Source organism: Nycticebus coucang, chromosome 1, assembly GCF_027406575.1.
Source record: "Nycticebus coucang isolate mNycCou1 chromosome 1, mNycCou1.pri, whole genome shotgun sequence".
In the NCBI taxonomy this organism is placed as follows: Eukaryota; Metazoa; Chordata; class Mammalia; order Primates; family Lorisidae; genus Nycticebus; species Nycticebus coucang.
This window is the reverse complement of record NC_069780.1, coordinates 146,397,973-146,410,940: the sequence shown is the minus strand read 5'-3', so window position 1 is coordinate 146,410,940 and position 12,968 is coordinate 146,397,973. Positions and strand designations below refer to the sequence as shown.

Here is a 12,968-nt window from a genome sequence, read left to right as displayed (position 1 = left end):
GGCTTTCAAGGCTGACAGTCTGTGATCTCTGCTTATAATTTACCTTTCTAAGTATGTCTTCATGTTCATTTCTCATGAATATTTTTGAACTTTGTCTGAGTCTCTGATTAGTCTATCTGTCCCATCAAATATTTTTATGAAAACCGAGGAAGCCGAAGCTCAGTGTTGCCTCATCTTTTCCTCCTGTCTTTTCTCAAACCTGCAAGGCCCACGAAGAATGGTTGGGTACAGGACAGGAGGCCACCCAAACTGGGAAGGCTAAGGGACCATTTCTGTAAATCCCAGAAGGAAGAGCTCAGTGATTAAGCTGACTGCACTGGGGCACTAAGTTCTTGTGTGTACAATGTTTGAAAATTTCAGGGGCAGATTAGTTAGCCGACCCAGATATCTGAAAAGGAGAAGCAGTAAACAGTATTTTTGCTGAATGTTAATCTTTCCTGGCCACAATATTGGATGAATCAATTGGGCTATTTAGAAAACCACTTCTGGGGAAACTTAGTGCAAATGTCTGTTTTTCATTATTCAGTACACCAGAGTTCAGGGATTATCCTAATTATTAATTCATAAATAATTCTGTGATACCCATCTGAACATTTTGGTTGTTGGGAGGCATAGTAGCAAAGTGTTGATTATGTATCCTGGCTTACCCTGAATAGTGCAAAAAGGTAACTTGGTTTTTTAAAGGGAAACATTGAAAAACAAAGACAGAGAAGTGAATAATGCAATCTACAAATTTGCTATAATTGGTGTGTTGGCCTGCTTGGGCTGCCATCACAGAATACTGTAACGGGGTGATTGTTACAACAGAAATTTATTTCTCACAATTCTGGAGGATGAGAAGTTGAAGATCATAGTGCTGGCCATTTGGCTTCTAGTAAGGGCCCCCTCACATGACACAGAGAGACATTGTCTGGTATCTCTTTTTATCAGGACACTAATTATGTTGGATTAGGGTCCCCATCCGTATGACCTCATTTAGCTTTCATTACTTTCAGAAAGGTCCTTTCTCCAGATACAGTCTCATTAAGAGCTTGGGGCTTCAACGTGTAACACATGGGTAGACACACATACTTAGTCCAATAGTGTAGCCTTCCTGAGTCAACTGAGGTGCAAGTGTAATGTCATGTCAACTTTTAAAGAATATTAAATTACCAAAACATTTTAAAATGTCTTAAAGGAAAGGATTAATGGATTTAGTAAAATTAGAAATTTAGATCGAATTTTAATTTGTCTAGGTAAAAAATGAATAATTTATGTGACTTTTAAAATACTTGAATAATTAAAAAATGCTAACCAAAAAGCCAATAGGATTTTACAAAATAACTTCCATTAAAATAGTCTAGAATGTATCTTGCTCCCACACAGCACTCAGTTCAGGAACTCCTCTTCCCATTTCTTCTGAACTGCATTTCTTGCGTTCTAAACTGTTCACCAGAATCATTTTTCTCATGGAAAACAAATATAGCATATCCTCTGAGCAGTGGTGTCATGGTTCATAGTTCTAGAAATTGTGAAACAAATGTTACCCAAAGGTGACATGGAAATGAATTTATTAAACCCTTTCGGTAACTAAACCTCAAAGTACCTAAGTGCAAAGTGGTTGAACTAACTACTGTGGTTTCCTTTCAGAATTTATTTTAAAAGTCTGTGTTGCCCTTCTCAGAGCAGCTCTCAAGGAGCACACAGGGGAAGTCAGCTCTGCCACCATGCCTGTCAGAATTTACTAAGAAGTGAATTTTGACAGTTTAAATGTAATTTTGCTTTTAACATTGGCCTTCTAGAGCCCAAAGGGTAGTAAATTTCCAGTTAGTTTAATTCTCATATTTTGCCTGTGGTGTGGATCAAATGGGTGACTATTCTTTTTGTTAACAGTCACTTTCTGGAAATTAATATCTATTTCTGTTTATTGATATCTATATGTTGCTTATTAGAAGCAACAGTGTACAAAGGCTTTGTATTGAAAGCTGTGGTTGGGAATCCTCCCACACCCAGGGGTGGGTCCCGGAGTTACACTGTGGGATCATCTGGACATTGGCAAATCTGGATGCCCAGATGTTGGACACATTGAGAGAGGACTTTTCTCAGAGTCAATGAAGTTTTCTGCTTCAGGCGGGGTTCCTTTCTCTGGGAAACCTGTATTGTGAACAAGCTGTGCCTCTTTTAGCTGTGAGGTAGTTGGGAGATTGATGGTTCATGAAGACTGTATTGTACATTATACCCTAGAGAATCTTTTTTGACTAAGAATTGTATTAATTTCTACTATGTTAATTAGATTAAATTCGTAATGATGTATTAGCTTATATATATTACAACTTTACATGAAAAATTTAAAGTATAATTTAGAAGAGGTCTTAGTTCATTTTTCAGTAATGTAAAGTGTGTGTGCTCTCTTCCCACAGCCGGACCATATAGTGGTTTGGGCGAAATAATCCATCGGGAGAGTGTTCCAATGCACACATTTGCCAAGTATCTCTTCACCTCTCTCCTACCTCATGATGCTGAATTGGCATACAAAATTGCACTGAGAGCAATGCGGTAAGTACTCACAGCCCACTGGGAAGCATGGCTGTCAACTGATTTCCTCATTCATTCATCTTTCTTATGGGCAGCAGAAAATCTAAAGAAACTATTTACGCTTCCTGGATTGTTGTGAAGGTGATTTGTTTGCTTGTTTTACTTTTGTTTTAAAGTGAGGGAAGAATTGTGTCCTTGACTGCTGTCAAACTCATGTGTTACTTTTTTCTACTTTTTCTTGAAGCTAGCATTGGGAATAGAGCACAATTTTAGGCCACATTGAATCACGAGACAGCAACCATCGAAACCTTTCAAAATAATTGTTTTGAAAAAATTAGATTTTTGAAACTGGTAAATAGTAAGTACATTTGAGTGAGTATAATAATTGAGGGGAGACCTTCATGCCTGCTGTAGTCCCACATTCCAGCAGCAGTGCAAGAAGACGCATGGGTAGTCTGTGGGGGCTGAGAACAGATGGGTGTGGGTTGAAGGATTCACTGTTCAAGGGCCTTCAGATCTGCCGGCTCAGCTCTGACTGCTTCCTGCTCTTCATCAGAGCCTCCTTTTCAGTAATAACAACTGGAAGATGTTCTTTGCCACTCGCCTTTTTATTTGCCCATTCCTTTTTAAAGCTGACTCACCGAATAATTATTTTTATCCTAAATTTGTCCAAGGAAGAGTGTTTTATTGAGTTCAAGATTATATTTTTTAATCTTCTATGTAACCTTTAAATTTTAAGGACCTAAAAGGAATATCTGCCTTTCTTGAAGTGTCAGCTTTTTCTATTTTTCCTTTAAAAAAAAAAAAAGGATAACACATTCCTACATTTCTAACAGAAACTGCAGGTTGACAGCCTTATTGTTACCTAAAGACAAGCCACGTACTGACCTAAAAGCTGAGTTTGACCTCCTAAGAACCTTTTCATCAAAGATTCTATCTCTGTAATCAGTGGAATAAACTCAAAACCAAATCCTTCCCTTTAAATTACCAGTGGTCCCCATACTCTGCACTGAAAGTATTGAGTATGGTTTATATCTATCAGGAAGCCTCTGTGTGCAATGATGGGGGGTAGTTTGTGTGTCCGTGTGTACACTTGTGTGTCCATGTGTGTTAAGGCTCATGTTCTTCAATTTGATAACGCTTTCTGTGGCAACATGAAATCTTACCAACCTATTAGAGAATCCTTGTAAAAACTCTTGTGCTTATTTTTAAAATCCCCAAAGTAAATCAATAACATAAGCAAGAGTTCCCAACAAATTGTGTCATACCACTCACTTTGTATTTTAGAGGACTATTTTATAATAAGTAGATTCCTTTTCCCATTTTTAGGAGCTAACATGGAAGTTGTCTTAGGAAGACATATGCTCAGCTCTATACTGACTCAAATCCAAGGAATTCTACTCTTGTCTTAGAAGGAAAGATGTTAATGTTATGATGCCGCCAGATGCTACTGCCACTGGCAATGTTTAAGGACAAAATAAGGTTTCTGTGTGGTTTGGTTTATGTAAGGGTATGTGCCGAGCAGAAAGGCCTGCTTTTCTGATGTTCAGAAGCTCACGTGATCTTAGTTGCTGCCAAGGCAGCTTTTGATGGGAATACTAGCAGGGTGCAGGGGACTCTCTTCCACCCTTCTCTTCCACCTGCCACCACTAACCCAGCCAAAGGCCTGCCATGGAATGGAGGCAGTGTGACCTACCAGAGCATTTCAAGGCAGCTGGGGCAGTAAGAAGGAAAGGAGAGGTGTAGCTTGCTTTCTTGCTTCTTAGTCCTTCTGGAAAGGGGAGGCCAAGCGAGGGCATCTTTGGCACTCATTTCTCATTTTCCCAGGTACGTTGACTAGTTTTCTCCACGGGCATCTCTGGCAAGATCTGCCTGTGAATACAGGGACGTTCTGAGTTTTTTAAAAAGCTAAAATAGTAAGCCTGCCAATTTATTCTTATTACTTAATTGCCTACCTCGCCACTCTCCCTAGTGCTGACATCTCTTTCTGCCTAGATAAAAGGGAAAGGTGAGTCATTTGGCTCACTAGAGTACTGACTGCTCTGGGGTGGGGCCTGGAGGCCAGCATGACTCCATGACCTGCTAACACCTGTTGGTCCCCAGTCCCTGACACTGATGTGTATTTGAACAAAGGCCAGTGTTTTCATCATTGTATAGGAATTATTTCTGTTGTAGCTACTTTACCTATCTCTTTGGTACTTATATTTAAAAGAGATCACTAAGCATGTACTTTGTTTTCAAGAATTGTTTTTTGTCAAGATATTCTTAATCAAAAATAGATTGATTAAAATGAGAAATTGCACAGAATTTATGCAAAACTGTTAAGGGACAGATGCTTGGATCAGTTGCATTCATCTTTTCTAATATGATTGCAGAACACATACTAACTTCAAATTTTTGAAGTCCTAAGGAAATGATTCTGCATGAAGTATGAATTTATGGAAAGCAGGTCATTTGTGTTTTACTTCCCCTCTTATTTTTTAATAGGTTAAGCGTATTGGTCTCAATTATCCCCTGCTCCCTGAAATGTGTAGTCTCAGTCTTAAATATCTGTTCACTATTGGTTTCTGTTGATTTTTATTTTTAAATGATAAGATTTAAAAATGGTAGATAAACATCAAGACTTGTGTTTCAGAGGCTTAATTGTTACATATTTTGATTTCTCCCAATATTGTTACTTTCTGAATGATGTGAAAGGAGGGAAATCTCCTGAGTTTGGGTGGTAAGCAATTAACAAGGTTTGGATGATGAACAATTAATTATTATTAAAAGGAAATAAATAATCCGGATGTTCGGCATGCAGATAGCAGAGTGTAGCCATTCTAGCTCTTTCTGAACCTGGAGCCTGGACAGTTTCTCCCAGCATCTACCCCCTTCTCTGGCTTCTGCCGGCCAGTCTTTGTGGCCAAGGCAGTGGACAGGTAATAACTGGGGGCCACCTTCCTTGTCTTTTTATGGCAGGTTACTAGTATTGGAATCTACTGCTCCGTCAGGAGACCTCACTCGCCCACACCACATTGCATCAGTTGTTCCCAACCGCTACCCTCGTTGGTTCACTCTAAGCCACATCGAATCCCAGCAGTGTGAGCTGGCGTCCACCATGCTAACTGCAGCCAAAGGTAATATATTGTCCTGGGGCCTCTTACTTGTTGGGTTAGTTTGCCTTTTTTGCCTTCTTAAGGGTCATGTTTTCTATCAAATTCTCGATAGTGGTGTTAATTTCAGGTTGTAAGGGATCCTTTTCTTTAGATGTTAGCTTATGAGGCAAAACAGGTGCTACTAATTTGAGCCTGGCATTTTCCTCACTTACCCGCATCCTTAAAGTTGCGGCCAACAGAGTTTAGATGAGCTGTTGTGCCAAGAAAATGGAAATGGTTGAGATTGAGAAGCAGAGAAAATAATGTGGTTATATTTTTTTCTTCCTGAAATATTCACCAACACATAAGAACTAGAAGAACTGTTTACTATCTTATGTTGGTTCTGGTTCATACCCGCTTTTGGTCATGGAGGGTGTGTGGAGCTGAGATTCATAGACATTGTAGTAACTATGGGACCCTTAGTTGTAACATCTGTGCCGTCTGTGAGCATGTTAGGTAGGTTAACTTGCACTTTTTAAATTTTGTTTTGATTGCTTTTTTCCCTCTCTTTGTGCGTATGTGTGTGTATGGTTTTATATATATATATATATATACACACACATACATACATATCCATATATATACACACACACACTTTTCTTTTTTATTGGTCTATTTGTGTTGCGTTGATTCTATTTGGTTTGGTTTTCCCTTGTTCGTTGCAGGCGATGTTCGGAGGCTGGAAACAGTATTAGAATCCATCCAGAAAAACATTCACTCCTCGTCACACATCTTCAAGCTTGCCCAAGATGCATTTAAAATAGCAACTCTCATGGACAGTTTGCCAGACATCACCCTTTTGAAAGTGTCTCTGGAACTGGGCCTGCAGGTATGCAACTGGCAGTCTTTCCTGGGCCTCAAAGACTGCTAAGTGAAGTTGCCTTTGAGGGTTGTTTTTCTTTGTTTGGATTTTTTTGTGCAGGTAAATGACTCAGGAGCACATGTCCGTTAGTCTGCGGGACAGCACTGTGTTTCAGAGCTGTGGTCTCTCCCCCCTGAACCAGACCGTTGTGTGAGGAGGGGACTTTCCTTATTTGTGTCTTTCAATCAAAAAATCATTTTCTGAATTACAGCCTTAACATCATTGTTTCTCCCTGGAGTGAATGGAGAAAAATTATTGCTAGCAAGAGACTTAAATAAAGCTAGTGCTTATAATAAAGATTGAATTTTTAGGATTAAATTTTTAGAGGAAGTATGAATTTTTATTGATGTTTGCATTTTCATAATGGATGGACCGTTCTAGCTCCTTTTTATAACTCTGAGAAAATTAAAGTAAGGAAGGAAAGTAAGGAAAATTAAGTAAAGGAAGGGCTGTGGGGCCAGAATTTCGGATTTCAGTAGAACACAATGCCAAGAGCATTTTGAGCTAGTCATGCAGTTAGGTGTTTGCTTCCGTATCGTCTCTGAACAGATGACCCTATAAACCAGGAACTAAAGCATTTCTGCTTTTCTCCTGGAGTCTCTATGAACATTTGCTTTTTTTTCCTACTAAAAAGCAGTGAAAGAAATTGTTATACCCTGAGTCCCTACAGGATGGGGAACAGAATGTCAGGGTTCAGTGATTCATCTGGTTGTTTTAGTTACATATTCTCCTTTATAGTGATTCATAGAGTTTAAAGAAGTGGAAACTGTCCCTGCCACTGTGACAGAGAGCACTGGATAAGCAGAAAGTATAAGATAGTGCTTTTAAGTTGTACAGTGACAGTTTAGAAGTTTCTTTTTAAAAATAAGTTCTTGTTATTTGGCTCCCTTTGTTATCTTTTGCCTCATCTTAAAGTTATGATGCAGGTAGCACCATAATATGAGCTTTCCGGTTATTTGGAATTCTGGGTAAACAGCAGACCTTAGTGGCGGGGTCTTTCTTTGTAGAACCTAAGAAGGATCCCACAGGGCCTTTCTGAGGCTTCAGGAATGTTACTTCCCAGACATTTGAATCTTAAAGCATGGGGGAAGTAGGATAAGGTAGATCAGTTTGTTTGGGGACTTCTTATTTAAAAAAAACAAAATCGGATCCCTAATGATACCAAAGATGAAACTGACATGGGAAATGTTAAAGCTGGAGAGGGGAAGAGGGCATGGACCATCTTTAATGCTTGAGTCTAGCCCGTTGAATGAGAAAAGGGATGAAAGACTTGCCCGGTACACCACATCTGGTCAGCAGGCCCAGCAGGACAGCAGTTCTTGCCTCCCAGGCTACAAAGGCCACCTCAGGAAGCCATAGACAACCCCAAATTTATATATAAAGCTAAATGATGCTTTTCATCTTCCTAGTAGTTTTATCTTAGGATAGACTTTTTTCCCATTGACGTAGGATAATTTTTCAAAACACTTTGTTACCCTTTCTTAACAGGTTATGCGAATGACACTGTCAACCTTAAATTGGCGCCGGCGGGAGATGGTGAGGTGGCTGGTGACGTGTGCTACTGAAGTGGGTAGGTAAATTCTGAGAAGCTTTCTCAGGCACCTCAAAGTAGGGTCTAACTTGTCATTTACAGATACAAGAACATTTTCACTCTCTTACCTTGACTTCTCCAAGGCTGTTCCTTCCAGCAACCTATGGGGCTTTCTTCGTTCCCACCCACAACCTTCACTTTTACACATTTGCATTGTTTATCATACAAACTGTCACATTTGTGGAGCTCTAACCTCTTATTTAAAATGGAATAAGTTGCTGGGCATGGTGGCTCACTCCTGTAATCCTAGCACTCTGGGAGGCCGAGGTGGGTGGATTGCTTGAGCTCAGGAGTTTGAGACCAGCCTGAGCAAGAGCAAGACCCCATCTCTACTAAAAATAGAAAAACTAATTGGGTGTAGTGGTGAGAACCTGTAAGTCCCAGCTACTTGGGAGGCTGAGGTAAGAGGATCACTTGAGCCCAGAAATTTGAGGTTGCTGTGAACTATGACGACACCATGGCACTCCACCCAAGGCAACAGAGTGAGACTTTCTCAAAAAATTAAATTAAATTAAATTAAAAATGAATGTATAAATCACTGAGTATTTAATTCTGTTCATATAAAGTTGCCTTGTTGTACTGAGTTTTTTCTTCATTATCCAAACATCATGGTATCCAGCAGGGAAGTGATGTCCAGTAGGTATGGTTTAGCTTTGATATGTGTGAGAAATTGCAGTTATCCGTAAGAATATCCTCTGGTTCCCCATAAGCTGTAATTTGCGAGGCCCTTCAGCCAAGTATTTCCCCTCTGCGACAATAGGTCAATAAGAAAGCAAATTGTACAGTTCCAGCAAGAATGCCAACAGAAACTAATGGTGGCTATTTAAAATAAATGTTGGTTAAACTATCTTTCTTTCTTCCTATTTGCATCAGAAAAGGATATACACCTCTTGCTGAGAAGACACTGCCATCTCAGTATTTAGATACTGACACAGCAGATACTGTAAAATCATTCTTCTTATTTTACTTTTATTAATGGGTAATGGTTTATTGTTTTGGAAAACGGGAACTTGGTCTCAATGTAAATATTATGTTTAGATTCTTAAAGTCATGCTTTGGTAAGACAATACGAGTTTAAGAATTGCCCCCCCCCACACACACACACACAAGAATTGCCACACAACTCTTTTATCCTTGTACCCAATTTCTTTCTGAGATTTGGTACTTTTCTTTTCAAATCACTCACTTTTAGAATTTTCCTACAAGGGGTGCATTTGGGTGCTTACAATGGTTATTTTAGAGAATTGGCCAACCATTTCCAACATCACAGTCATCTATAGATCTGCTTCTAGCGACTTTTTCTCTTGATTTCAGGCCACGTTTTCTTGCTTCTTTGTGTGTCATACAATTTTATATTATGTGTACTTTAAACTTAGAAACAAACATACACAACATGTAAAATTCTTGTTATGGTGAAGACTGCAGTTTTTCCTCCTCATATTCTGTAGTGGGTAACTGACAGGGGGCTCCAGTGAACTAGAGTTCATTAGCAAACAGCCATCATCTGAAATGGCAAGCTGCACAGTACAAATATCAGCTACTGAGGTTTAGTCCTTTATTATAGGAAGTTCATGTTTGTTACAGGCATTTTGATGAATAACAATCCGTTATGACCTTATTCCAAAGGGTTGCTCCCAGGCACATTACCTTACAGGATTTTCTGGCCTGGCTTATGTCCCGTGATAGTCAACCATGTAAGCACTGGTGATAAAAGTGGGAGTAAGGCAAGACCTCTGGGCAGCTTCCTTGTCAGTAATAGGGCCCGTTTGTGTTCCTTGCAGGTGTTTATGCCCTGGATAGCATCATGCAGAGCTGGTTTACCCTCTTTACTCCCACTGAGGCCACGAGCATAGTTGCAACTACCGTGATGTCCAACAGCACCATTGTCCGCCTCCACCTGGACTGCCACCAGCAGGAAAAGCTGGCCAGCAGTGCCCGGACACTCGCATTGCAGTGTGCCATGAAGGATCCACAGAACTGTGCCCTCTCTGCGCTAACCCTTTGTGAAAAGGATCACATAGCTTTCGAGACGGCGTACCAAATTGTTCTCGATGCTGCTACAACCGGCATGAGCTACACACAGCTCTTCACAATAGCACGGTACATGGAGCACCGCGGGTACCCCATGAGGGCCTACAAGCTGGCCACCCTGGCCATGACCCATCTCAACCTGAGCTACAATCAGGACACACACCCTGCCATTAATGACGTTTTGTGGGCCTGTGCACTCAGCCACTCCCTTGGTAAAAATGAGCTTGCAGCTATAATACCTCTGGTGGTCAAGAGTGTCAAGTGTGCAACGGTACTGTCAGACATTTTGCGCAGGTGCACTCTGACCACTCCTGGCATGGTGGGACTTCATGGAAGGAGGAACTCTGGTAAGCTCATGTCACTGGACAAAGCGCCCTTGAGGCAACTCTTGGATGCCACGATTGGGGCCTACATCAACACCACGCACTCACGGCTCACACACATCAGTCCTCGGCACTATAGTGAGTTCATAGAGTTCCTCAGCAAGGCCCGAGAGACCTTCTTAATGGCGCATGATGGACACATCCAGTTTACACAGTTTATTGACAACCTGAAACAAATCTACAAAGGCAAAAAGAAACTGATGATGTTGGTTCGGGAGAGGTTTGGTTGATAGAACTTGTATGAATGGGGTGGGGGGTGGGGTGGGAGGGATGGTTTGTTTTTACTTGAGCCTGCCTTTGTACCCTTTTTAACTTAAAGAACAGAGCCACACCGGTATTATATGTGTATAGTTATATTGCGTTTGCAGACTAAATTGTCATGTTGTGAAAGTTTGTGTGTTTTAAATTTTTTCCCTTTTTCTTTCTTTCCTTTTTTTAAATTTTTATTTTTTATTTTTTTGGTTTCGTATGAGAGAGAGGTTAAAAAGGTTTGGTTTACACTGAGTATATGTTGTCAAGTGGCAAAAGTCCACATAGCTCTCCTGTTTTCTGTATACGTTCACAGCCTCAAAAAAAAAAAAAATAATTGAAATGGCTTTAAAAACCAAACAAAACACCTCCATCCTGTGATAAGTACCTCGAATGGATTCAGCTTTACTCCTTTGTAACTCATCTTTACATTCTCAGCATATTTAAACAAACCGACAAAGTGAAATACTAATAGTAAAAGGCTGACCCATGTGGCTTTGCAGTGCTGTTCGTCCAGAAGCATGGCACACGATGCTTGTGCATGTGGAAACTTAGCGACTGTCAACATACATTCTCAGGGATTTATCCAAAAAAAAAAAAAATTAAAAAAAGAATGAGAGCATTTATTGTACTGTATATATATTATAGTATATGTCTGAATATTGAAAATATAACATTAACTAATTTATAAAAAATATTCTATGTAATGCAAAATACTTGAAGCTGCAGTAGCTTGGTTTTAAACAAACAACAAAAAAAAAAAAACTGAGAGAAAACCTATCAGAAGGACTAAAAGTGCGCCTTGCTTCAGGGTTGGCTCAGCCGGTGGACTCCACGCTGGGCGTCTGTGCAGAGCCGCCGTTTGGATTGCACGGTTGGACTGAGATCTATGGGGAGGAATGATATATGTATATATATTTATACAACTTATGTATACATATATATATGTATACACACACACACACACACACCAACAACTACTCCACCACACATGCTCGTAACAGGCACCAGAATGAAGAGGGACAACAAAGTACACAGCCGGAGCAGCAAGCCTTAGCATTAAGAATATACAATATGCCGGAATCGGGGTTCGTGCCTCCTAGCCTAGGAAACTTAAAAGAAATATCCTTGACACAAAACGCAAAATGTTTTCCAAAACAATTGACATATGATACATTACGCCTTTGCAGTGAGCTAATAATAAGCTAACCTTTGTGCACAAATAACATTATATATATTATATATCTATTCTGCATAGGTATTTTGACTTTGTGCAGGACAGAAAGTTGTGTAGGTATGACTGTTCTACTTTTCAGTTTTCTTTCTTTTTTTTTTTTTTAATATATTTTATTTTCTCTAGAATTACTCAAACAAAAGCAGCCTTCTATCTTGCCTTGTCTTAATGCTTTAAAATAACCAAACTGGAGATCTAACTACCAAACTGTTCATTATATTATTAAATACCAACTTTGGTTACAGTATAGTGTCTTTACTTTAGCTGATGGTTCTGTAACCTTGTGCTTTTTAAAGCAATTTTTATGTTTTGGTGCAAAAGTTGTCCAGTGTCTCTTGTTCCCTTCATTAGAGAACATGCTAGAGGTATGTTTGTAGGTATTTTTGTTTAGAAGAACTATTTCATGCGCTCCATTTTATTTATTATAATAGGTAAAAAGAAAAAAAAAAGGTTGTACTTCATCACCCATGTAAACATGCTCATGAAGTTGAAAGTAATTAAGATTTGATACACTGATATCAATTTATTTATGTAACTAAATCACTGTTTTATAAACTTGTTAATGATCAACAATTTTTGTTTTGATTAAAATTAGTTTTTTGAAAGTTGATTCTGCCTCCTTTATGGTATATCTCTTGTTACACTTGAGTTGGTGATCATGGACCTGGCTGTTTTAGTACTGTATTTTAATACTGTATTCATTTAATACTGTATTCATTCATCCAGTAAATATTTACATGCCATTTTCCAAGGAAATAAGCACGGTGAACAAAATCAGATCTTGGCAGCTTACTGTCTGCTTCCTGGAGAATGTAAGCATGAGCTAGATAGTCACAAAGATAAAATACGAGACAGAATATCCTACTTGTTTCCAGTCCATACACACCGTCATTCTTCCCTAGCCAATCAACTATAACGTAGGATGCTCAATACTTGAAACACTTAATAAAGGCTAAGTTTGTGAGGG

General features: G+C 39.4%; 1 protein-coding gene across 1 annotated transcript in view; it reads left to right on the top strand.

Moving 5' to 3' along the window:
* The window catches only part of ZSWIM6 (zinc finger SWIM-type containing 6), a 212,939-nt gene extending 200,328 nt beyond the window's left edge, over positions 1-12,611 (top strand). Inside the window, exons 10-14 of the mRNA XM_053590125.1 lie at positions 2,400-2,535; positions 5,476-5,633; positions 6,317-6,480; positions 8,002-8,083; positions 9,886-12,611. Coding sequence (XP_053446100.1) covers positions 2,400-2,535; positions 5,476-5,633; positions 6,317-6,480; positions 8,002-8,083; positions 9,886-10,748 — 1,403 coding nt within the window. The 3' untranslated portion in view covers positions 10,749-12,611. The remainder of the gene's footprint in view (positions 1-2,399; positions 2,536-5,475; positions 5,634-6,316; positions 6,481-8,001; positions 8,084-9,885) is intronic.
* The last annotated feature ends 357 nt before the right edge of the window (positions 12,612-12,968 follow it).